Below are 25003 nucleotides of genomic sequence, written 5' to 3' on the forward strand. Positions count from 1 at the left end.
GGAAATTGTATGATAAATGAAAAAAAGTATTTTATTTAATAAAAAACATGTTTTCACATTCAAAGATTAAAGGATTTGGTCAAGCCTGGTTACAGGTGTAGGCAGTGGTAATACAAAAGGTGGTTAAAAGTTCAGACAAGAGATATACTTTAGCAGATAGCTCCAATATGATTGACCTAATATAGCCCATGCACTGACAGCACCTTTGTTGCATATATATATAAAAGTGTTACCTGTATGTGGGATTTTTAGAACACTTACAGTACAATTTTCCATATAATTCTAGTTTCTTTTTTACATACAAACATTACATTATAAAGTGGATATAAAAGTGTTGTTAAAGCTGTGTTCAGTCCTAACAGGGGGAAGAATAAGTGATTACATGCTCTGTTGATGTGACGTAACATCTGCTGTTCAGTGGATTGTGGATCAGAATCGCCAGATAAGCATGCTGATTTCCACACTAAAAGATATGACCGGATGTAGTAAGGTATCTGGGTATTTTTGCAGCTCCTGACCACGTGTATTGGGGACATCCTTAATATTTGTTCTACCATATATATGGGTGATTGGAACGCAGCCATGTGGTACTTCCTGTGAATATGTCAGAGCCAGAATGCTATTGGATGTGATGGATGTTGTCGGCCATGTTTTCTAGTCCACCATGAGTTTCTGTAGTGAGTTGAGATAGGCGGGGATGAGTGAGCTGACTGACTCGTTGTCATCATTGAGGATCTTCTCCCCTCTGCCCTCTGAGCCCACAGAGCTGGGGGAGCGCACCAGGCCCGGGTACGGGGTGCTGTAACCCTGGTGGAGATACAGACACAACCTCACAGTCATTATCCAGAGCAAGCACGGAAGAAGAAAAGATAAAATACCTCTTTTTATTTTTGTCATTCTGTTAATCTCCATAAAGGTGGAGACAGCAATTCTCAAGAATGTTTGTTGACAAATTCAATCTGGTGTTTATACAAAGCCTAGGCTCTTTAAACTGGTATGTAACAAAGGACGGTATATGTTAACAACAGGGGCCCATCATATCTAGCAACATGACAGATGACAGAATGTGTTAACACAGAATTTGTTTTTAGCGCGAGCACACAGTACGGACTGGTAGCGTATCGTAAGGAGATAATCACAGATTTTGACAAAGTGATTTTGACAACAAGCATTCCCCAGAATCGCTGACTCCACCTTTAAATACTGAACTCTGTATAATACTACTGACGCCTGATTGATGGAGGTTAGAGCAGTCTGTCAGCAGTTACTTACAGAGGAGTATCCTTTGCTGAAGCTGCCTCTGTTCTTGGTCCTGATCTTGGTGAGGGCCGACTCAGCGATGTCAGCTCTCTCCTCAGCATCATCCAGCTCGTGGACCGTCTTCCTGTACTTTGCCAGGTTCATGTTGGCTTGTTCCTCCTGCAATAACAGCACGTATGTGTGAGTGAAACAGACAGGATACATATATGCACGTGCATGTTTGTAAATGTATATTCTGTGTATGTTATATTACATTGTATATTTGATTGTTAATTAATCTAGAGTCAAAGATGTATACTATATATATATAAGCGTATAGATATATACTATAATCTTAATTATAGTAATCGGGAAGTTGATTGTTCATTATTATGGATGATAGAATGGCGTTGGAGTGAGATTCTATATTTGTCTTCTTCTCAACCCTTTTCCAACATGTACACCAAGTGTTGGACAGTTTCCTTTTGAGCTATGCTTTTAATTGCTTGTAAATATGACCTTTATGTCTTCCCACTTGCTTCATCATTTTTTCTGTCCATTATTTTTTTCTTTTACATGATCAATTCAATCGAGTGATGCTGTTTTTGGCAAAATAAGGAGGTGGCAACATACGGCCTCCTCCACTTGTCTCTTGTAGGCCTTCATCTTGTTCTGCAGCCTCTCCACCAGCTCCTGCATGCGCTGCTGGTTCTTCTGGTCCTCCTCAGACTGGAACAGCAGCTCTTTGAGGCGACGCTCGTTCTTCCTCAGCGTCTTCACCGTCTCAGCGTGTCTCTTCTGCTCAGAGTCCAACTCCAGCTCCAACTCCTTCACCTTGAGAGAGCACACACACACAAACACAGTCACAAGAGTCACTTTAAAAAGGGACGGTTCAGTTAGTTCTGTATTGACATTGTATTTAAAGCATTTCAGCATTTCTTAAAAGAAGTCCAGCAAGAAGGCCTTAAACTTGAGCACCTTAGCCACATTAGCAACCACTTTACTTTTGGTCCGCCTCAAAGTAAGCACTTAACCTGTACTGTTACATTTTTTCTTTTTTTAATCAGTGATTCTGGAGATTGGTTGTTGTCAGTGAATATCTCCCCACAATTCATTATCTACCTGTATTGTTTGTGTGCTGAAATATAAAAAAAACTGCTGTTAATACACGGCCTAGGCTCTGTCAACTAGTATGTAAAGTAAACAAATCATATGTAAACAGAGGGGACCTGCTCTTGCTAGCAACAGGCCTGTTTACGGAGCCAAGGCTGTGGTGGATTTACACTGGATTATATTTTTCAGGTACATGCAGGTACCGGCCAGGTTCTGAGGAGTTTTCACAGACAACAAGCGTTCTCCAGATTCGCTGACTCCACTTTTAAAATCTTAAGACGAAAATGTTTAAGTACAAGTGTTTATTGTGGCCGGTCAGAGTCGTCGACTGGTGAATAGTAGGCCCTTGTGCAAGCCCAAGCTAACTATCGGGAGCAATTTAGGGTTCAGTGCCTTGCCCAGGGACACCTCGACGTGTTGCGGCGAAACGGGGGATCGAACCACCGACCCTGCAAATCCAGTGGACGTCCAGATCAAATGGTCATTGTTTTGTGCCTCCTTTTACCTTGGCTTCTAGCTTCTGGATGATCTTCTTGCCCCCTTTGAGGGCCATCTGCTCAGCCTCGTCCAGCCGGCCGCCCATGTCTTTAATCTGAGCCTCCAGGCCTTTCTTCACTCTCTCCAGGTGCAGAGTGTGCTCCTGCTCCAGGCGCATCTCCTCTGCCACTCGGGCCAGCTGAAAGAAGGAGGGACACCATCCAATTTACAATACATGGCGCCTGTCATTTCAATCCATCAATGTGTATTTATATATCCCTTTACAGCAACGAAGGAAGTGCTTTACTTCAAGTCAACAAGTATAAAACATGACATACAATATAATTAATTTGCAGAGCCTGCAGTTAGTTTACAAAAAATATTTACTCCAATTCTTAGTATTGAATAATTCTTTCATCAGGACAAAATTATTTTGATGAACCTGGAACCAAACGTAAGACTAGAACATGGTTGTAAACCAAACTGTGGGCCATGCTGCAGTCAACAACAAATGTGAAACAGATCATTTTCAGGAAGCTTTCTAACTTCATACAGTGTTCCACGGATCACATTTTCCTGTGAGGAAAGTTTGTTAATTCAGTTATGAGAATGTATCTTAGAAAATGTTCACTTCTCTGACACACCCAAAGTTACATAGTTCACCTTTAAGTTTTGTGACAGCCATAGCTTGTTATCATTTAAACAATTAAATGATAAGTGTGTCACTGTCATTGGGCTTCATAGGCAGATCAATTTGCATATCATTTGGTAAGCAGTCGTCTCTTACCTCAAAGCTGGCCTTCTTGGCCTTGTCTGTGGATCCTCTGATCTCTCCCTGCAGCTCCTCGTGCTCCTGCTGCAGTGTCTGGAGATCAGCCTCCAGCTTCCTCCTCCCACTCAGAGCCGACTGGAACTGAACACAACAGAGAAAGTCAATGGCTGGTTTCGGAAAGCCCTTCTAACGTCCTACTCATATTCATTTTGACGTCAAATTAAGTATGTTGTGGTTGTGGATGCGAGTTTGTGTAGGCGTAGAAACAGGGAAAAACATGGCACACAACACAGACATTTGTCTCTTCTGCATATTTCACGTTTTGACAAAACTACACCTTGCTTTGATGTATCACACGTGTACACTCGTTATCTCATTATAACGTGCTTAGCATCCATCACTGTTGTGTTCATGCTTACTACTTTACGCCACTTGGCGGCACTATTGTAAAGAACATAGTAAGTGTTCATATACAAGTTAAAGGAATAGAGGAAGTAGAATAGAATAGAATATTATACTGGATATACGATATTACTGCGCTTCTGTTCTACTGTTTGTAATACCTTGTGACTACTTTGGAAGTAAATCACTCTTGTTCAAGTTACCGCCATCTTCATTACACTCATGTTATAACAAGATCAAACAGATGATACCGATAAAAAAAATTAAGAAAAATCTGTAGTGGCATCAATATGCTGCCGTAGATCCACTAGCAATCACCTGGTTGTTGAGGTCGCTGTACTTGTCAGTGGTCTCCTGCAGCTCTGTCTCCAGGGCTTTGCGGTTCCTCTCTGTGTTCTCCAGAGCAGAGCGCGTCTCTTCCCCCTCAGTGGCCAGGAGAACGCAGCGTCTTTCCAGCTGGGCCTGCTCCTCCCTGTGCTCCTCATGGCTCCTCACCTCCTCCTCCAGCCCAGCCTGCAGCTCCTGTGAGTGGGGGACAGAACAGTGACTGTGGGTGAGCACCAGGGAATGGGAAGCACAACTATTTCACATACTAGGCCTGTCGCGAAAAATGACTATATAGGAGTCATTCTATAATTAGGGGTACATGTCATGTGTCCATGGGTTGTATCTATAAAATGTACAAAAATAGTTCCTTTAATCATACTAATCAATAATCAATGTCATATTTGGGCAGAGTTATCTTTCCTTTCACTTAAAAGGTCAACCAGTTCCATATTTTTTGAAGGTTGAATATTTTGGAGAATTGAAAAAGAATTGAAAAAACTCTCTTTATAATATAGTTATAGTTATAAACCGGTGGCATAAAATGGTCTTAAAGTGGCATCGACAATACTATCGTCTATCGTGATATTTTTTAGGAAAATACATCTAGCATTATACTGTATATAGTTATAATATAACAACATATTGTATCATGACAGGCCTAATTTCACACACACAAAATAAAGACACAAAATGTCTCCCGCCGACAGACCTTGATCTGTTGCTGTGTCTTCTTGCTGTTCTTTGTGAGCTCTGTGTTGTTCTTGGTGAGCAGGTCCACCTGGAGCTCCAGCTCGCTGATGTCCCCCTCCAGCTTCTTCTTCAGCTTCAGCCCCTCTGCTCTGCCCTTCACCTCCACGTCCAGACTGGCCTGCACAGACTCCAGCGCCCTCTGCTGACTTTTCCTGATATGACAGGACAGGAATGGATTAACAAAAAGTGCAAGCATGGCTATAGACTATAAAGTTAAGCAGGTTTTGATCAATGAGACAAGCCTAACCTCTAAAGATAATGATAGTGTACGTGTTGACGCAGTAAAAAGGAGATGAAGGAAGAGACATGGTGAAAAACAATTACAGATAGAGAATTGTAGAGCATTAGTGCAAACTAGTTGGTTTTATAAGCTATAGTGTGCCACTTGTTGTCCCTTTGAGGAATTCTGAGGAATAACAACAACACTGTTGGCGCGTCTACATCAGGTAAGCCTTCGCATGGATTTGATTCCTTCTGCTGTACGTTCATTGGATTTTGAACTTGAAAAGCCTATCCTTTTTCAAACAGGGTAATGTGTGTTATTTTGAAATGTTTGTTTTTCAAATTTCTTCTTTTTAGTTATTATTTTTTATCTATTTTAAATTCATCGAAATGTATAAAGATTGAATTCATTCATTCATATCTGTCTGGTATTTATAAGGTTACAGCCATCAGCTGGTTAGCTCAGCTTAGCATAGAGACTGGAAACAGGGGGGGAGCAACAGCTAACCTAAAAGTAACAAAATCTGCCTTCCAACACTTCTAAAGCTTACTGAACAATAGGTTACACATCTGTTTTGTTGAGTCTGTGCAGGACTCTTTCTGGGCCGGGTGCAGACAGGTTTTGTTGTCACTGTGAACTTGACGATCCAGTAACTCTGCACCGGCCAAGAAATAATCCTTCACACACACACAACTCTTTTCTTGATGAAAACAAACAAGACATAACATGTTCATTTGTGATTTTTGTTACCAGGCTAACTTTTCACCTTGTTTCTTACAGCTGGCAAGAAAGCGGTTAAAGCCATTTTTCCCCGAAATGTCAAACTATTCCTTTAAGGCTCTTTTGAGTCCAAGGATCCAGCAAAAGCAAAAACATTGATTTTATTTTATTTCAAACAACAACAAATCAGAAAATGTCTGGGAAAATCTAGGAGGCAAGATATTAAGAAACAAGCATTTGAAGGTCGCTATGTTTGAAATGCCAAGATGGCCGCAAGATTGGCGTCCGTGCAGATGGAATCATTAATTTTCAAAAGTTTTCCAAAATAAATAGTTTTCCCAAAACCCTCAATAATTCCCACAAACCCCTTTTTTTTGGGATAAAGTGAACTGGACTGAAAAAACAACTGGGCTCTTGCGATGGCGGATTACAAAAAAATTGAAAGACTGAGAGAAAGCCAAAGTACCTGGCTGCTTCCGACTCTTCCTCCTTCTCCTGCAGTCTGCGCTCCAGGTCTCCTCTAGCCTGGGAGAGCTCCAGCTGCAGCCTCAGCACCTTGGTCTCCTCAGCCTGCAGGGACCACGCAGGGAAAGACAGAAGATACGCTTTAAAAAAGTAAGCATTCGGCACATACTGACAGCACAATAGGTTCAGAATATCATAGCCAAAGAATTCTTTTTAATTTTGTATTATTTTTCACCTCCAAAGCTGCCTCAGACTCTTCCAGTGAAGCCTGTAACTCCTCCTTCTCCATCTCAATCTTCTTCTTTGCTTTCTGGAGCTCGTGAACACTCTTCCCTCCGTCTGAGAGCTGGTCAGTCAGGTCATTTATCTCCTCTGTCAGGTCAGAGAACAAGCCACGCAACAGTCTCATCAAACGTCTAGAATAATTTTCTTTTTCAGAGTGAAGGTATTGAATATTTTTCGCTTTAGTGTTGTGCGTATTATACTCTCACTCTTATCGCTTCACATAGAGAGCAATGTTGGTGGAGCTTAGAGGATGGCTGGTGGTTTCGATAAAAGAAAATTGAGGGTGTGCTTAACGTGTTTGCTTATGAGTTATTGATATTGCGAGTTTGAATCTGTCAATATCTCTCCAGCTTTAACGTCGTCTTAACCTGTCGAGTTTATTCACGACATTTCGACTTTACATTTTCTTGACGTGCATAATGGAAACACTAAATTTACACTAAATTCTCTTCAGTCCAGAATCTTGCAAGTCTGATTCTTGACAACACTATCATGTCTATGAGGTATGCCTAGTCTCAACAACCAGAGAACAACATGTTTTCCCCATATTCTTTCAAACTTTACCCCCCCCCCCCCTGCTCTCTAGAAGCTGCTGGGGGCCTCAGTGTGTGTGTGTGTGTGTGTGTGAACTCGTCATAATATACCCTGGTAGGCCTTGTTCTCTCTGCGTTGGGCCTCCAGCTGCTCCAGCGTCTCTTCGTGGGCCGTCTTGAGCTTGAAGAGTTCCCCGGCGTGTTGCCTGCTCTCCTTCTGACAGCCCTCCACCTCCGCCACCAGCTCCTCACACTTCACCCTCCAGTCCCCCAGCTGCTTCTCCAGGATGCGCTGCTTCTTATCCAGAGCCTGGCCACAGCTACTGGCCTGGGGGAGCAGGGAATAGTGTTCAAAGCATACAGAGGGGGAGAAAAACACCGTTCACAGTATAGTAGGGCTGGGGGGAGTAATATGGTATCGGGAGGTTTTTCAAATAGCAACGGTATTCCATTCATTACCGACATGAAAAACTCTGCTGTCTAATGTGCACAAGTTTATATAATTCTTTGAGGTTTGGAATTGTCATTTGGGTTTCTAATAGAAACAGTTTTTCTTCATGGTGTAGTGTCCAAAACAAAAACTTAATTTTTTGCCATTGCTGAATCTGCTCTTTTCACCCTCTGTTTGAAACACTCCGTTTTAGAGCATGTCTCTGAAAGCCCGGCCTTCCAAAAAAGCCCATTCTGCTCTGATTGGCCCTGAATCTAACAGCTAGTTTGAATCGTATTGGCAGTTTAAAAATATATATACAAGTAAAAAAATGACATGCAGTGAGTTGGTTTGTTTCCTTTGTTTGGAACATACTTTGTATTGAGTTGCATTGTGATGTGTTCAAGCGCTGTTCAGTAAAACATACTATTTGGGGATTAGTGATTACGGGCACACTCACACTAGACCATCTGTACCTTTCCCAAGTATGTTTGCCCCCTAATGTCTAGTACGTTTCACCAGTGTGAGTGCTGAAATCTTGCTTGGGCACGTTAGGTGGCAACTTTGCCTAGTGTGCGTGCGCCCTTCTTCCATGTTATAAGTAGTAGTGTTGGGAAAGAAACAAAAACAAAAAGGCTACAGTTTTAGCAGGAATAGGTATGCTCCTACCTTCTCCAGGTCCATGCACAGCTCCTCCACCTCCCCTTGCAGCCTCTGTTTGGTTTTCTCCAGCGAGGAACACTTGGCCTGTGTGGCTTCCACTGCTTCCTCTGCCTCCTGGAGCCTGATGGCCAGCTTCTTCCTGTGAACACACACAATACAATCCCCCCAGTGATAATGTGCAGTGTCAAAGTGCATGAACTCTTATTGAGTTGTTATAAAAAACAGAGGGAGTAGAAGAATAGTTGGTGAAAATCTCTGTAGTTAAAAGACGGGGTGTGAAAAGTACTCTGGCACCCTCTTCTCAATTTCAAAACAGACCCTGACTCTTCACACTGACGTTTTCTTGACTTAATTTGTATAGAGTTAATTAAACTCTAACATTTTAACACTGTGGAAAGAGTTAATTTAACACCAGTTCTGGGTGGGACCGAATACCCTCAGAAATGGTGTTAAAAAGTAACTCTTTTTGGTGTAACTTTTACACACATGTTTACTGTGCACCCACGTAATTTGGACTGCTAAGACAGTGTTGGGAGTGTGAAATGTGAGCACTTTAGCACCAGCATCAACACTACATACTTGGTGTCCTCCATCTCATCTGCGTGCTGGATGGAGTCTGACTCGTGCTTGCTCCTCCAGTGTGTGACTTCACTGTTGAGTTTGGAGACCAGGCGCTGCAGCTCCTGTTTGCTCTCCTGCTCCTCCTCCAGCTGCTCCTTCAGCACCTCGCACTCCTGCCGCGCCGAGCCCAGACCACTGCACACCACCTGCTTACACTGCCCACAGACACACACACACACACACAGACACACACACACACATATTTTGTATTGTCCGTTTCACAATGATTTGAGAAGGTTATTCAAGAACTTTGATTTAAAAGAAGTTCATTGTATGAGGGACACAGTTTGGTTAGCTTGGCTATTTGTTAATAGTGCATATGCAAATGCTGACTTTATTGAAAAGGGTTTGGCTAAGAGAAATGTGTCACAATATAATACGTTTCAGCTAATCCGTTGTCGGATGTATTAGGTTACAAATATTGCCTTGTTAACATTTACTGTATGTACTACACACTTTGTGTTGTATTATATTGGTTTCTTGTAATCCCGTGCGGGATGGGTCACTTGTGTGGCATGACACGAAAATAAACTTTTGATTAATTAATTAATTAAATAATTCATTCATTCATCTTTCATGCCACACACCAAACATTTTGGTATCGGGAGTTTTCACTTTATCAAAATGTTTGTTTCGATACGGGAACCAATGTGAATTTCGATACTTCTCGAAAGTACTGTCTGTACTTTTCCAAAAAAGGGTTACCACTGTCAAATGTCATTATTGTTCTTTATTTAAAACTTAAATATTACGTTGTTAGTGGTAGACAATACTTTTTCAATACCGGTATACCGTGCAAGACAACCCACACACACATGTCAATATGAGACATTCTGATTTATAATGAAAACACACACAGACATACTGACCTTGACCTCCTCGTCTAAATGTTTCTTCAGCTCTTCCAGTTGGGACTGGAGCAGAGTCTTAGAGCGGCTCAGCTGGCTGGCTCTGCTCTCCGCCTCCTCCATCTGTCTGCCCACGTCTGCATTATCCGCTGACAGGACACACAGGAACACTCATTATTACACTCAATAGGTTATTGCAATGTACATATTTTGTTGATCCTTTGTGATACAAACACATGCACACACACACACAAACAAGCACGCACGCACGCACACACGCACGTGCACACACTCACGGACACACACACACACAAAACAAGCAGACAATGGGACTCTTTGTTGGCCTTGACTGTTTGGTTACAACAGATGTATGTGGACTACGTCATGTACCTCGCTGAGAAAGATATACAGTATTAAAACAGCAATGGTTAAATAGAGTATCAAATGAATCATCTGCCAATATGATACATATGATCCCTTATTAGCTTCTTGAACTATAATGTTTGAGTATTTATTGAGAATTGTGGAAGGCATTATGACACAATCAAGAAACCGTAGGCGAGGGTGTTAAGATGACTTGAACAAATGGGGTCTTAGGATCAGCTGTAGTTGCCTGGGGAACATGAGCAGACTTGAAGCCCTGAGTACCTGTGAGTCTGTTCTTGGCCACGCTGAGATCAGTGAGCGCCCTCTGCAGGTCGTCTCCCCTCCTGCTGGCCTCTGACAGCTGCTCCTCCAGCTTCTTCATCTGGCTCTCTGAAGACGTCTGCAGCAAACACACAGACACACCGCCACAAACTGTGTTAACAATCACCAGTCACATAAGCCATACGTATATAGCCTACACCGATATGTTTTTCTAATGCTTTTTCCCCCCTTCCGTTTTCAGAAAAATTCCAGTACACTGGAATGATACTTTTACGAATATACCCGTGTACGTGTGGACCTGTCCTAAACCCCAGTGCATTGTGGTTGTAGTCCCTGACCTTGGCTTTCTGCAGGCTGTCCAGGGAGGCGGCCAGCTCGTCCACCTCCATCCTCAGGTTGTGCTTGTCCTTCTCCAGCTTGGCCCTGACGCGCTGCAGGGCCTCACACTGCTCGCTCAGCTCCGACATGGCGTCGCCGTGGCGTTTCCTTAGCGACGCGGCCAGAGCCTCCGATTGGACACAGGACTCCTCCAGGTCCCGCCTCAGACGCTGGAGCTCCGCCTCTCGCTTCTTGTTCACCTCCATCTGTCAATCACACATCATCACACACACACACACACACACACACACACACACACACACACACACACACACACACACACACACACACACACACACACACATTATTTATATGAAATATCCATGGGCCAGTCTGAAAAGTCCTCAGCGGCCTCACAGATTAAAAGTGCTATGAGGAACTATTAAATATTTCTGAAGAAGTCCCATTTTTCCTCTGATGATCATAACTCACGTGTTACAGCAAACGGGACCATCAGTGCAAAGAACGCATTTTTTTTTTAAATAGTTTTTCTTAATGCCTTTGCCATGGGTTACCCTCACCCAGGGACAACAGCTGGCTTCATTAAAACACTACCACTTTTGTCCAAAGGGGCCTATTATATACAGTATCATCTAAATCTAGTGCAGCTTTCGATGTAATAATACAAAGTGTGTGTGTCTGTTTTATATGGTTTACCTGCGAGGCGGTGATACCTCCTGCCTCCTCCAGTCTGTCAGTGAGCTCATCCAGCTCTCTGGTTAGTTCTGCTCTCTGCTTCTCAACCTGCCCAGAGCAAAGGAGATAAACATTACATCATACTCAATAATCAGACGGGTTGTATTAGGATCCAATATTAAACCATTATGTTTTTATTTGCTGTCGTCATGGTACAGTACTCTTCAGAATAGCCTTCAGCCAATGGTAATAGAACATTTGTACTACATATTAAACCTAACATATTAACATTACATATTTATTTGACATATTTACATTACAGCTGCTTTTATGGACTGATTGTAATGTTTTACTTCCTTTTAATATACTGGTCTTTGCTTTGCTTTATTGTGTTTAGGCTTCATTGCTACACCTGTTTTTAATTTGCTTGTGTACTCATTGTATTGTAAAGTGTATCTGCGTACCTTGAAAATAAAATCTATTATTATTATTATTATTATTATTATTATTATTATTATTATTATTATTATTATTATTATTATTATTATTATTATTATTATTATAATTATTATTATTATTATTATTATTTATCTATTCTAAAGCAGTCCAACAACCTACATGGGGCAGGATATTTGACCAGCAGGAGATCTGTATGATTGACAGCCCTAAAAGGGGAAGTGATCTTTCCTGAGGTCAGAGGTCAGAGGAGTATAGCTGCTATCTAATCAGAGTGAAACATGGGGTCAGCTGCTGTCATACCGTCCAAATATTATCAGTCAGCTCCTGTTTCCTTTAGTCCTGTTATCCAAAGCTCTGCTCACTGGTAAGCATCCTACATAATGCTGCTTGTATGCAGTCTTGCTTTTCTAATGTAATGCTGGATCTATTTGACAGGATGAAGTAAGCTTTCAAAAGGCCTTTTAGCTACATTCATTGATTGTTTTTTGGCTTGTTTGGGGGAGGTTTGACAAACTGTTAACGGTATATTGACGCATTATCACCTGATAAAGTTGTATTATGTATTACATAACATGAATTAGTATGGTTAACATGTTAGCAAAAAGTGTCCTACATGCAGCAAGCAAGATTGCATTCATTTGTTGGTGTCTTTTTGGCTACCTGATGAATATAAAGACCCTTTTCCCACCGCAGGAACCTTACCCAGGAACTAGAAACCTTTGGAGGAACTCTGGTTAATCCGCCGCAATGTTTAAATTCAAATGACCACCAAACATTGTTCTATCCGTATGAATGATAAACCCCTCACGAAAGATGCCAAAGAGAAAGCCGTGTCATGCTCAGACATGGTTCAGCACACATGGAGAGAGTTTAGAATGCTGCTGGGCTATTACACCCACAAACAACCAGCAATTAAAAGCACTTGTTTTTTACACTGATCTTTTTACAGCTGCTTTAAAGCCATATAGATGTAGAGGTCGGCCTGTAAAAAAGTTCAGGCCTCCCTCATAGCAGCAATGAGCCACAGCCGTCAACACACCTCACGCAGAAGAACGAGGGAAAACAGATGACACCCGCTGGGGGGCCTTTGTCCTCTTTCACCCTCCACTACCCCCAGGGCTGGCTGTCCGCAAACCAGAAGCCCACACCAGTTCAACCCCACCTCCCCTCAGCCCTGCAAGCCTCTGTGCTAAACCTTAAAGCCTCTTGAAATCCGGTCTAAAATAGTAAAAAAAAAAAATATATATGTGATAACAGAGGTGGGTACTTTTTGTAAAGCCATTTGACAGGACTGTGTGGGCGTGGCAACAGTCATTGTTTTTATAGAACGTTCTAGCACAGAACTGGCCGTGATTGGTTCAAAATACTTATCGTGTCATAAGAACCAGCGCATAGCCCCGCCTCATCTAAACCAAATTTCTGTAAAGTGTATCAAACTTACATGACAATATCGTTCATTTGGATTGATACATATGCCTGACTCTTTTCAGATGCTCACTCCCATGATTCAACCAACTCCCCGAAATGCATAGTTAGAAGGATCGTGCAGATTTGGTTATATAGGGGCTTTAACGCCGAGCACTATGGCTCACTCAACGCTCTCCTCCGCACTAGTGACTGAGTCAACAACAGCCACCCAGCACCACTCACTCCCATTCACATGCTATTAGGAGATCAGTGCTCCCAAAGTCTCCTGCTGTTAGTGGGGGAGATTCATCTTCGTTTGAACAAGAGCCCTGACGGAGTATGAGTGTGTCTCTATTCGGTCTGTGTATACACGCCCAAGGATGTTTGCACATGTGCTCTGTAGTATCCAACCATGTCCTCCAACCTCCTATGTGGTGGAGGTTTTTCCCTGACCATAGCAACATTAAAAAGAGAACTGAATCTATAGTGAATCCCCAATGAGTGTACAGCTCCAAAACAAGATAATTGATTGCTGGAGAACGCTTTTTGTCAAAATCAATGAATATCTCCTCACAATCTGTCACCTTTACCTATTGTGTGTGTGCGCTGAGAAGAAATCTGGTGTGAATACACAGTCTAGGCTCTGTAAACGAAAGCGAGACCCCTCCACTGTACACTAGTATGTGTGTGACATTCCGCATGGGAGAAGATGCCGTGGAAAATGGCGCTGTCTGTCAGCTATATCTATATCTCCTGATGGCATCTTCCCCCTCTACGACCTGAGGAGCAGAGCCTAACAATAGTGAGTCTGTCTGCAGCAGAAGGTATGTTGTATCTGAGCTCCTCTGAAGACGCAAGCTGTGGAACAGATAAAGACATGCGTGTCCGGGCCTGCCTCTTTCACCGTTCCGTGGGCTTCGGAGAGACTGGTGGGGTTGTGTGTGTGTGTGTGTTTGTGTGTGTGTGTGAGGGGTTGGGTAGACCTAGTTAGCCCCATTAGGAATACCACCCAGAGTGGGGAGAAGTGTGCAAAACACGCCTTGGGGGCCCCTGCTGTCACTCCAGTCAACACTCGGGGTGAAATATGTACTTTTGCAAATTTCTGCCTTTACCTTTACTGTAACATGGAAACTCCAGACATAGTCTTAAGAGGGGGCCATCGCGTTCTGTGTGCTTAGATACACACACGTTTGAAGAGAGTCTCGTTCTGAAACAACAAGCACTTATGGCGCCCACCTTGGTAGGTGAGCTTTATGTGAACCAGGCAATGCATTTTGGGAAAAGCATTTTTACATTACAAAAATGTTTTCTTGGAAACTCCGCTGTGGTGAAAAAGGAAGGTGGAATGGACAACCTTTTCTTCTGATTTGGATCAAGGCGAGAGGCTTACAAGACGCAGGAAGTGCACTGATATACAGTATACTTTATATTCATGTTTGTGTGCGTACTTCTAAATGCAGCTTTGTGAGGACTTTAAGTTTTTAGTCATCGTAGTGAGGACGTCTTTGAAAAGTGTGGACATTTTGACTGGTCCTCACATCATCAAAGGGCTATTTGAGGGTTAACACTTGGTTTCAAGGTTCAGGTTAGTATTAGGTTTATATAAAGATTAGTATAAGTTGGGGTTGGGTATTTTAGTTGTTGTGGTTAAGATTGGGGTAAGGGGGCTAGGGAAGGCATTATGTCAATGAGTGTCCTCACAAAGATAGAAGTACAAGGATGTGTGTGTGTGTGTGTGTGTGTGTGTGTGTGTGTGTGTGTGTGTGTGTGTGTGTGTGTGTGTGTGTGTGTGTGTGTTAGGGTTGGAGAAAAGTTGAGAAAAATAAGACATAAGAAAGCGGGAGAGGATGTTGGGGTCCCTCTCCGCCTCTGGGGGTTGCCCTGTATGTTAATCAGAAACACAAGGTCCTTCCCCCGCCAGTTTATTATCACAGGTGCAGAGTATTTGGGGTGACCAGCGCACGTATACCCCACCGGCTGCCAATAGATCTTTTTCAGAGATTTTTTTTCCCCATCCTCTTTTAATGTTTCCCCTTCCAATCCACACACAGCCCCTCAACACCACAGCACAGCCAAGCTCATCCCGGAGCCACTTGGCATCTTTGTATCCGCCCTGCAGCCCCTGACAGACAGATTTAGAACTCATCTGCTCTTGGTTTGGGTAAGACTTTACAATAAGGGCACATTAATTAACTCTTAGTTCATTCTTAGTTAATGCTCAAGGAAGCGTTAGTTAATTAAGCATAGTTCAAGCTCAACCAACCATTAACTTACCGTTGATGCACTAAACATCAACAGTTAGCTAATGGTTCATAAGGATTGACTATGCATTAACTATTGCTAGCATTAAGTTAGCATTAAGTTAATTAATATACCCTGATTAATTAGGTGTATAGGTGTTACCTTTGTTTGATTTAGCGAGATGTTATATATGAGATGGTATAGTTGTGTGTGTCATACCTTGGCCCTCATGGCTCGCTCTGCTTCCAGCTCCTCCTCCAACTCCTCCACGCGAGCCTGAAGAGAGAGAGAGCGAGAGAGAGAGAGAGCGAGAGGGAGAGAGGGAGAGGGAGAGGGAGAGAGAGAGTGAGAAAAAGAGTAAGAAAAAGTGGATGTCAGTGAATCGGCGTAAAGGAAAACAGTCTGCTTTCACTAAAAATATAAAATATGACCGGGACACGTGCATTTGAGCTGTCACCCTTTTTGGTTTCACAGTGCCTATATCATCGCTGACAGAGAACAAATGGGACGTCACCTCCGCAGATTGTTTGCTATTTCAAGGCTGTTTTCATACATTCTGCTTTCTCTGGGGGATTTGGCACGCCTCTAGCTTTTTTTCATCCTCAGGTAGCAATTTAGGACCAAAGAATGTCTGTAGTCACCATCATTATCTGTATTCTGACCCACGGCTGGGGCTGCTATGTCCGCTGCATTTTCGTGACATTCGAGGAATTTGCGTTTGTGATGTGTTTTTTTTTCTTTTTCTTTTTCTTGGCTTAACAGTTCTGTCTGGAAGTTGGTGATGCTTTCCCCCCCAGCAGCGTCAAGGGGCAATATAAAACATGAAAGGTCTATAAGTCTAAGTCTAGGTTGTAAACTATGTGGTGCTGACATCTTGAAAGACATATTAGATCTCAGTGAGACCAAATCCTGGTTTAAGTTATGGTGGTGTTATTCATTTTTTTAAACTGTTTGCACATTGCTTATTAATGCTGAATAGGGGGTCGTAATAAATTTGATAATAATTTTAGCAAAACTAAAACCAAATGAGAATTTATTTTGATTAATATTTTCATTTGTATCGTTAGGTAATACACCATTGCTTAATACAATACTGAAAGCCTCTGATTACCATCAGTGGTGGATGTTAACTAAATATATCTTCTCATGTGCTACAACACTTATTAGAAAGTTACAGTTGCTAGTTAATATACAAGTCCATATATAAACATACATGATCAGTTTATAAAATATGAAGCTTTTTGAATAATTATACCACCAAACAGTAGTTAAATTAAGCAGTTAAAATGACCTTCACATAACTTCAACAGTCAAATGCTTCTTAGACAGCAATGCATTAGTAAAAATGTTAATAATATAACACCCACTGACTTATTCTTTACAATTGATCAATGCCAGGCTTCTACTTGTACTGGAGTAGGTTTGAATTTGTCCTCCTCCAATGGTTACAATATTTCATCAGCTCTGCTCAAACTGTCAAACCCATAAAAATGATCTCACAAAAATAAATCACCCACGGTGCATTTCTCTCCCACAGATCCTGTGCCAAAACCACATTTTGTACCACTAATAAAATTGTGCTGTAAGTTTCCCAATATCAAGGCTGCATATCTCCAAGTTGTGTCATGTCGTGCGCTCTATCTCCAGCGTCTATCTGTGTTTCACTGTCAGGAAATGTGTCTGACATGGCATGCAGCCCAAGGCCATTCACAGCAACAGCACCTACACAGTGCACTCACTCATGTGGTGAGAGCCACACACCGGCTACAAGGTGCCCAAAGCTCCCCAAACTTAGTTACATTGCATATGAAGCATTATGAAATACAAGGAGAGTTGCCTAAGTTACTTATAGAAATAGTGGACTCAGACATTTTATAGCCTAATACCAAACACGTAAAGGCATCAACCTGTTCCACTTTTCCACCAGCATTTAAACAAAAAAAGTTAAGCATAAATATATAGAATATAAAAATTAAAACTCACATGCCAGCGCAATACATCTGCAGAGAGAACAGCCATGGTGAGGCAGCAGCAGCCCAACTGACAGACTGACTGACTGACTTACTGTCCCCCCCCACACACACACACACACACACACACACACACACGCAGCTTCTCTGCGGATCCCCTCCGGCATTTTCGCTGTCCACACCCCCTTGTGCACGCACAGCCTCTTTTTGTCTCTCACAGTTTCCCCCTACTCGTGTATCTGTTTCTTGTTAAAAATTCTTACTTTTCCACAGCCTCAAAACCAGCCTCAAACTAAATATTGTGGCTCTAATACAATTTGCGGAAAACACAGTGTACTAACAGTGTTAAGACGTCTGAGCCAGACTGCACGGATAAATGCAATTTGGACTACTTAAATCTTTGGCAGAAAGAGTTTATGCATTGACTTGCTGCTCTTTTTCTAAATGAGATTTATTCCATTCTAAATTATCCATCTCAACTTAGCAGCACTCTTGGAGTCGTGTGGGGGAAATAACAAAATTAGCCCCATCGTGGCTGAGAATGGTTGCAAGGGTTTGATCTCCATAATTGTATGTGCTTAAGGTTTAAGCTTACTCCCCCCTACTGCACTCTGAAACCATAATAATTGTCCATAAATTGCAATCAGATGTGGCCTCATAGCTGATGTATCCTTGCTAAGGGGCTAGTCCACGGCGTGGGCAGTTATATCCTGTAAGATCCCCCCCCCCCTCTCCATATGTCAGTCAGAGGGGAAAACAAGAGCCAAACAATTGCAAAGTCCTGACTCGTTTTAAGACCCCCCCCCCCCCCTTGCTGATGCCCAACCAAGCTGCCATACCGTCCACACATGATGCATAATTCAGTTCCCCCACAACTGGACTGAGGTGGAATCTGCTTTGTTCTGCTTTTTAAACACCTTCAGATGGCAGCATGGGACAGCTTCCAATGGTGAAAACAGAGTCACGCTTTGTTTGATTGGCCCGGGTGATGACAGGTGCCTTTGACCCGGTCAGAGCCTTGCAGAGTACAGGGCGATGACGCAGGTCGAATCAGTGCTATTAGGAATGACGTGACGTGCCTGCTATCACAGGTGCACATGTTGTACATGCTGATGAGATGGATGTGAACTTGCAGCACAAGCCGGGCCTCTTTTGAATGATCAAATACATGTATAAAACAAAGTCCATTTGATTTTCATTGTGGTTCAGTTTCAAATTGAGCTTTTCATAAAATCCGACAGTTTCAAACCAAATGCAGGAAATCCACCATAACAAATACCACTCCTTGATTTGTTACAGATCCCAGAGCTGTTTCCGAAACCCCCCACCGTCGTTTCCTCCCTGGTCACTGAAATGCATTGTGCACAGTTGAGTTTTAAAACAAAAACAGAGAGAGCTTGGAGGGAATGTGGTCATTTAGGGATAGTAGAACAAACCAGGGAGTGTAGGCTACTTCTAGCAGGTCTGGTCATCATTGGCTCTCACTAGAGAATGACTAAAGAAACACCTCCTGTGTAGACACGCCGTTAAGATGAGAAGATTGATACCACTGTCATGTCTATGTGGTACTGGAGTCAGGAGGCAATTAGCTTAGCTGAGACTGGAAGCAGGGGGGGTAAACAGCTAGCCTGGCTAGCCCCCAGGCAAGTTGTTTCTTTCCGCTTTCTTCTACCTCTACAGCTCACTAACTAGCATGTTGTATCTCCTCGCTCCCCCCAAAAAATCATAAATCACAATTTGTGGTTTTAGAAGTTGAAACTGTAACTATATTTCTTAATGAACAGTTTATCCATCAAGAACATAGCTACCGCCAAAATCAAAAAAGGTTGTTTTTCATATATTTCACTATAGGTGTGGACCATTTCCACAGCAGACACGTGACATAGGAGGAAAAGCACCAGTCTTCCATTTAGATGTTATGTGTGTGTTTGTGTGTCTGTGAGTGTGAGGCTAACTGGGGTACCTGAATGCAACAGGGCCCTCGTTGACGATAATAGTCACACCTGTGTCTACTGTGAAAAAGCTATTAATGTAATCTTACAGTACAGGCAATTGTGTCAGTTAAACAAGTAAGGGGAAAAACTATTTCCTTTTTTCAAAACTCAAAAAGAAAAATTCTGAATGATGGACTCTGGAAAAAGATGTGAAATATGAAGCCAGTCAAACAGACAACAAACAATAGAAACATGTAGGTGACGGTTAAGTTTTCGAGTGTCGCTAACTATAGGCGCTAACATGCTTCAAGAAACTTCCTACAGCGATGGAGAGAGCCAGAGAAGTCCTGTCAACAACTTTTTCTCTGTGGTGGGTAATTTAACTTCTTGCTGCTGGGTGATATTATGTATTGTAGCCTATGTTGTTTGGCGCAACACTGAAAATGTTGTGTCACTCCTGCTGTCATAACGCATACGCGCACGCACACATGCATTCAAGAAGAAGTTGTTTAGTCACTTGTTGACAGTGTGTGTTGATCTGTACCTCGTGCAGAATGTCTGCCAGTAATTGGTGATCTTTTTTTTTACTTGGTTGGTTTGTTTAGTTTTTGCTGAATGAGTCATTTGTGATTAATGACTGGTGTGATTGATTCAACATTCTCATAGTGTCATAAGAACCAGAGCATTAGCCTGCATCATCTAAACTGAGTTCATGTAAAGTTGATCAAAATGACAATATTTGTAATTTGGATTGACAAATATGCCTTGCTCTTTTCAGATGCTTACTATTGTGCAACTAACTCCCCAAGCTGTATAGCTAGAAGGATTTTGTGGATTCAAACATCACCTGAAAATCAGACCATCGTCACAATTATGGCACAATCTGATGTAACACCTGCAGTGGAACATCTGGTATGAGGCAAACAGACCTTAGGACAAGACTGAGCATTATCTATCTGAGATTGTGATGACCCTTTACAGCCCTATGGCTGAGTGTAACTGTTTTACAACCAGCTAATAAAACCACTGGGAGCATGCACCGGGCAGTTGTAAGAAATCCGGACTCCAGGCTTGCGACCCCCCATTACACTTCTCCCTTCAAGCCGACTGTTTTAAATTATAGCGTAGTGGAGAGAGGCAGAGGCGGATTCATCGAGAAAGATGGAACAAGCTATGTCTTTGATTCCACTGGAGTTTATGGATATATTGTGTCCATTGCGTCATAAACCAGACGTGAGTGGGCAAACAGACGAGAGGGGCCATGCGGTCAGCTGTGCAGCCCATGCACCTGAGTCTTTATCAATAGGAGGAGAATCCACAAACACACATAAACACACCTACATTGCCAACAGTGGACTATCGGTTCACACTGACCAAGTGTGGACCTATTTCTGATCATTTAGAAAAAAAGAAAATATAGAATGGAAAATATTATTTTAAGGTCATTTGTCATAAAGATTACTTCAAATGTGCATTTTAATTCAAATATTTTTTAAGAAGTTGCCAAGAGGGGACTCCAATGGTTACACAAAGCATTTTTTTGATTCCCCTCGAGTGTGTGGACATTTTCAAGTGACTGTTGCGTCAGAACCAGAGAAGAAAGGGGCCGTGCAGTCAGCTGGGCAGCCAGTACACCTGCGTCTTTATCAGTAGGAGATGCGAGAGGGTCCACCCACACACACACACACACACACACACACACACACACAAACATGTATAATGGCCTCTTTGTGGCATAAGGAGAATGCCAAAGCTACAGTAAATGTGAAAACATGGCCACCCTCAAAGACACACGGATCGCCTTTCACTCCTCCAATCATAGACAAAGGCGCTCTTTATTATCTTCTCTCTCTCGAACCTCTGGACGTGGCTTCAGTCTCCCGCGGGCATCGACAGAGTAAAGAAGCCCCACCTGAACTTTGAAAATACTCTCTTCCAATGTCTCTCACTCACTCTCTCTCTCTCACAGCCAAAACACATTATCTGCAACATGCACCGGTGACACAGATAAAAGCTCTTGGAGCGGGCGTGATTCTATCTGGAAGACACAGTAAGATTCACAGGAATAAAAGCCTCAGTGTAAACTTCACCCATTGGCAGACTAAACACTAGAAAAAACAGTCCTCCAGAACCAATGTTAAATAAATAATGCCGTCCTAATTTTCATTACTGGATGATTATGTTCTTTAGAAAGTGCAATGAAGATGGTGTTTTAAATGGTAACATCTTTGGTGGTAAGCGGTCATGGCTGAGGATAAATTCCACTGTACACACCAAAAATGACTTGTTTATAATGTGTGTGGCCACTACTGCAATTACTTTTTCCTTATTTTTTTTTCTTTTGCAACTTGAGGTTTTTTGAGGTGGCAATCTTTTCTTCCACTGTTAAGGCCATGGTGGTTTTAGTCAATACACCAGTCACAGTCAGTGATAAGCCCATCCAGCTTTCTCCACATGCTGAAGCATTTGTAATTGGGTAATTTAGTATAAGAGTTTTGAAGGTATTTTTCTTTACCAAAAACACATAAATGAACATGTCTGAGGAAATGTAATTTGGTGTTCATACAAAGCCTACGCTCTGTAAATAGGTATGTTAACAAATAGGGCCCACAGTAGCTACTAACATGCCCGTTTACAGAGCTGCCTTTAAACACTGATTTTTTTTCCCAGCCCACACGCAGTATGGACAGGTAGCGGATCGTCAGGAGATATTCAATGCTTTTGAAAATGAGCATTCTCCAGAGTCACTGACTCCACCTTTAGACATGCTTGGCAGAGGAATTAAAATAACATCTCAACTTTTGTGATTCATCCACACAAAGATTGCATGTCTGTTGAACAAGACCTTTCCATGAGACAGTTTTCTACTCGTGTGTACAGTAACTAACAACAATACTAACGGCTATAATCCATTCAGGTGTTTCACTGACAGGGCCCTGGCATACAGTAATCCCTGGCATGATTTACTGGAACACTACAATGGAAGAGATCACCAATAATGTTAATAACTTCAGCTGTGTTTTTCATGTTGTGACAAGCCCAAATGTGAACCAGTGAGAGCCTCAGCTTCATGCACTTTCTTCCCACAACTGCCATCAACAAATAAATGACATTCGGCACTATCTTTTGTGATGCTATACTTTGAGTTTTGAGCAACCAATCATAAATCAAGTTCAGGATTACATTCAATTATAGTCTTGTTTTTCTTATGTGATAACAGAAGTATTGTCTTTGGGCTTTGGAGTGCTGGTCAAGCTAAACAATACATTTAAAGACATAACGTTATGCAAAATGAATGTTGTGTTATTCTCACACATTTTGGACATTTTAAAGACCAACTTTTAATCAGGGAAATAATCATCATAATACTCTAATGTGTATAGAAATTTAAACTACATACCGCCATGTGTAAAGCCAGCACGTAAACCAATTATAACACGGTTGACAAAAAAAATAAAAAATACGGCTGACGAACGAGAGCTCTCACAGCCGGGATCCTGAGTGATAAAATACAGTTGCTGAGCCTTTTCGCTGCAGTCAAGATGACACTTTCGCTTTGCCTTGTCCTCTTTCAACCTACGCTTATACACACATGCACATTCTCACACATTTAATGTTCAAGTCCAAGTACTGGGCATTTAATTACTAACTGACTAGTGTTTCTGGTGCCGACTAGTGAGACAGCTGGCGTTTAAACGTTCAACTAGTCATGTGCATCCCTCATTTGTAGTTATTAGTCATTAGTTTTTCCACTGAAGTAAGGAACAATCCCAATGATTTTTACACACAATGATTAGGAGAGAGAGAGAGAGAGAGAGAGAGAGAGAGAGAGAGAGAGAGAGATGGAGAGAGAACCACACATTTGAAGAAGAAGTTCAGAGTCTTAACAACTGTAAAAAGAAAGGAAGAAAGAAAGAAGGGCTGCCGAATTGCTCCTAGTCACACCATCAGGGGGACACAGGAGATGGTTATCAGGTTTAGGAAGTATAGACTGTGTGTTTTACCTGTCTCCTGACACAGGCATGGAGCTGTGAAGTGACGGCTCCAATCACGGAGCGGAGCCCAGCAGCTCTGTTGAAAGGCAGGAATGCGTCTCAGCACTCCTCTCTCTAAGCAACGGCCCAGCTCCCTGCCTGTCTCTCTAGGAAATCAATCTCCTGCCATAAACCAATCGACACCACTCCAAACTCCAAATCTCTTACAATGTGTTACTAAGGTGGCTCCTTCTGGTCATGGAGCTGCACCTGTGCTCCTTATGACATCAAGATTATTATTTTTTGTTAAATGAGTCATTGCAGAGTTAGTTTGATCTCCTGAATGTAACCTTCAAATGCAGATTGTAAACCTACCCGTCTGAAATGGCTTTCTTGTTTTTCCAAAAACTGGGACAACATTTCTCCAGGGAGAGTAGTAAGAGACAGAGGAGCACAATGCTGGCTCCGAAAGCTTGTCGGACTTAGCAACAGTTACTAGCAAGCCGTTCGTCACTTAATTGGGTGTGAGTGTATTGAGTAATGCATACACTCCATGCAAGTTAACTGTAAACTATTATACTGTGCGTGTCGATGGACTCAAGGGTTCTGACCTGCTGCTCATTGCTCCTCCGCTGCAGTCCAATGTTGAGGGCCTCTTCTTCTTCTAGCTTGGACCAGGTGTTGCTGATCTCCAGGTCCTTCCTGAAGACAGACAGAAACACATGTTAAACACTGTGTTCATTCAACAAATACAGACAGTTTTACAGCAGGATTGGCTAATTGTGGATTAGTAACTTCAAGTTTCAAGTAGCCCCATATTTAAACCAATTTAATGAGCAATTTATACATACTACAGGCTAATGCTGGATGTATTCTTGACGCTAGGGCGATTGATGGTAGATGCCTTCACATGCTATACCAGTTGCATATCTTACACAATCAGGCAATAGTGTGCTTGAATTGTATTCCCATAGTAATTGTGTTTACATATTTGATATAATACAAACTTATTGGAGATTGGAGTAAAATGTTCTCTACGAATCCCTTAGATGTTAGGAAAAATAGAAATTAAATTTCCCCCGTCAAAATTTGCACAAAACATTTCAGTCTTCCCCTTTCCCACCTTATCAAACATCTAAGGAGTCACAATACTCAACATGCTAATAATAACAATGCTAATATTTGGCAGATGGTGTGCAAGAGGTGGCATGTATGTGATAAAGCAAGACATGCAAGATGCTTTTGGGTTCGCAATTGTTCTCTCTACTTTAATTCTACAAACAGAGCATTCTGTATCAAAGTGGCTTCAGTAACCACTTGTTTCATCAAATTTACTGTATATCTTTATTATTTATGTATCCATCGAATGCATTCCTTTCTTTATGCACAGTATGTGCTTTGGACACATGCTTTTAGCCTCGTCAAACTGAGTGATGGCTTTCATATTCTCTCCCGGTATGGACTGTTTGGAAAACACAGCACCTTAGC

At 42.1% G+C, this 25003-nt stretch overlaps 1 protein-coding gene across 1 annotated transcript in view; it reads right to left on the bottom strand.

Annotated features, from left to right (window-relative positions):
* Window positions 1-5: 5 nt before the first annotated feature.
* Window positions 6-25003, bottom strand: part of LOC307266495 (uncharacterized protein MYH16) — a 52435-nt gene continuing 27437 nt past the window's right edge. The window contains exons 6-23 of the mRNA XM_080048533.1: window positions 24127-24217; window positions 15857-15913; window positions 11552-11638; window positions 10855-11100; window positions 10517-10634; window positions 9890-10017; window positions 8979-9175; window positions 8406-8538; window positions 7418-7634; window positions 6724-6860; window positions 6490-6593; window positions 5040-5232; window positions 4322-4525; window positions 3617-3742; window positions 2858-3028; window positions 1873-2073; window positions 1273-1419; window positions 6-807 (exon numbers count right to left, since the gene is read on the bottom strand). Of these exons, the coding sequence (XP_079904659.1) occupies window positions 655-807; window positions 1273-1419; window positions 1873-2073; window positions 2858-3028; window positions 3617-3742; window positions 4322-4525; window positions 5040-5232; window positions 6490-6593; window positions 6724-6860; window positions 7418-7634; window positions 8406-8538; window positions 8979-9175; window positions 9890-10017; window positions 10517-10634; window positions 10855-11100; window positions 11552-11638; window positions 15857-15913; window positions 24127-24217 (2710 nt within the window). The 3' untranslated portion in view covers window positions 6-654. The remainder of the gene's footprint in view (window positions 808-1272; window positions 1420-1872; window positions 2074-2857; window positions 3029-3616; window positions 3743-4321; window positions 4526-5039; window positions 5233-6489; window positions 6594-6723; window positions 6861-7417; window positions 7635-8405; window positions 8539-8978; window positions 9176-9889; window positions 10018-10516; window positions 10635-10854; window positions 11101-11551; window positions 11639-15856; window positions 15914-24126; window positions 24218-25003) is intronic.

This window comes from Ammodytes marinus (genome assembly GCF_949987685.1).
Source record: "Ammodytes marinus genome assembly, chromosome: 20".
In the NCBI taxonomy this organism is placed as follows: domain Eukaryota; kingdom Metazoa; phylum Chordata; class Actinopteri; order Uranoscopiformes; family Ammodytidae; genus Ammodytes; species Ammodytes marinus.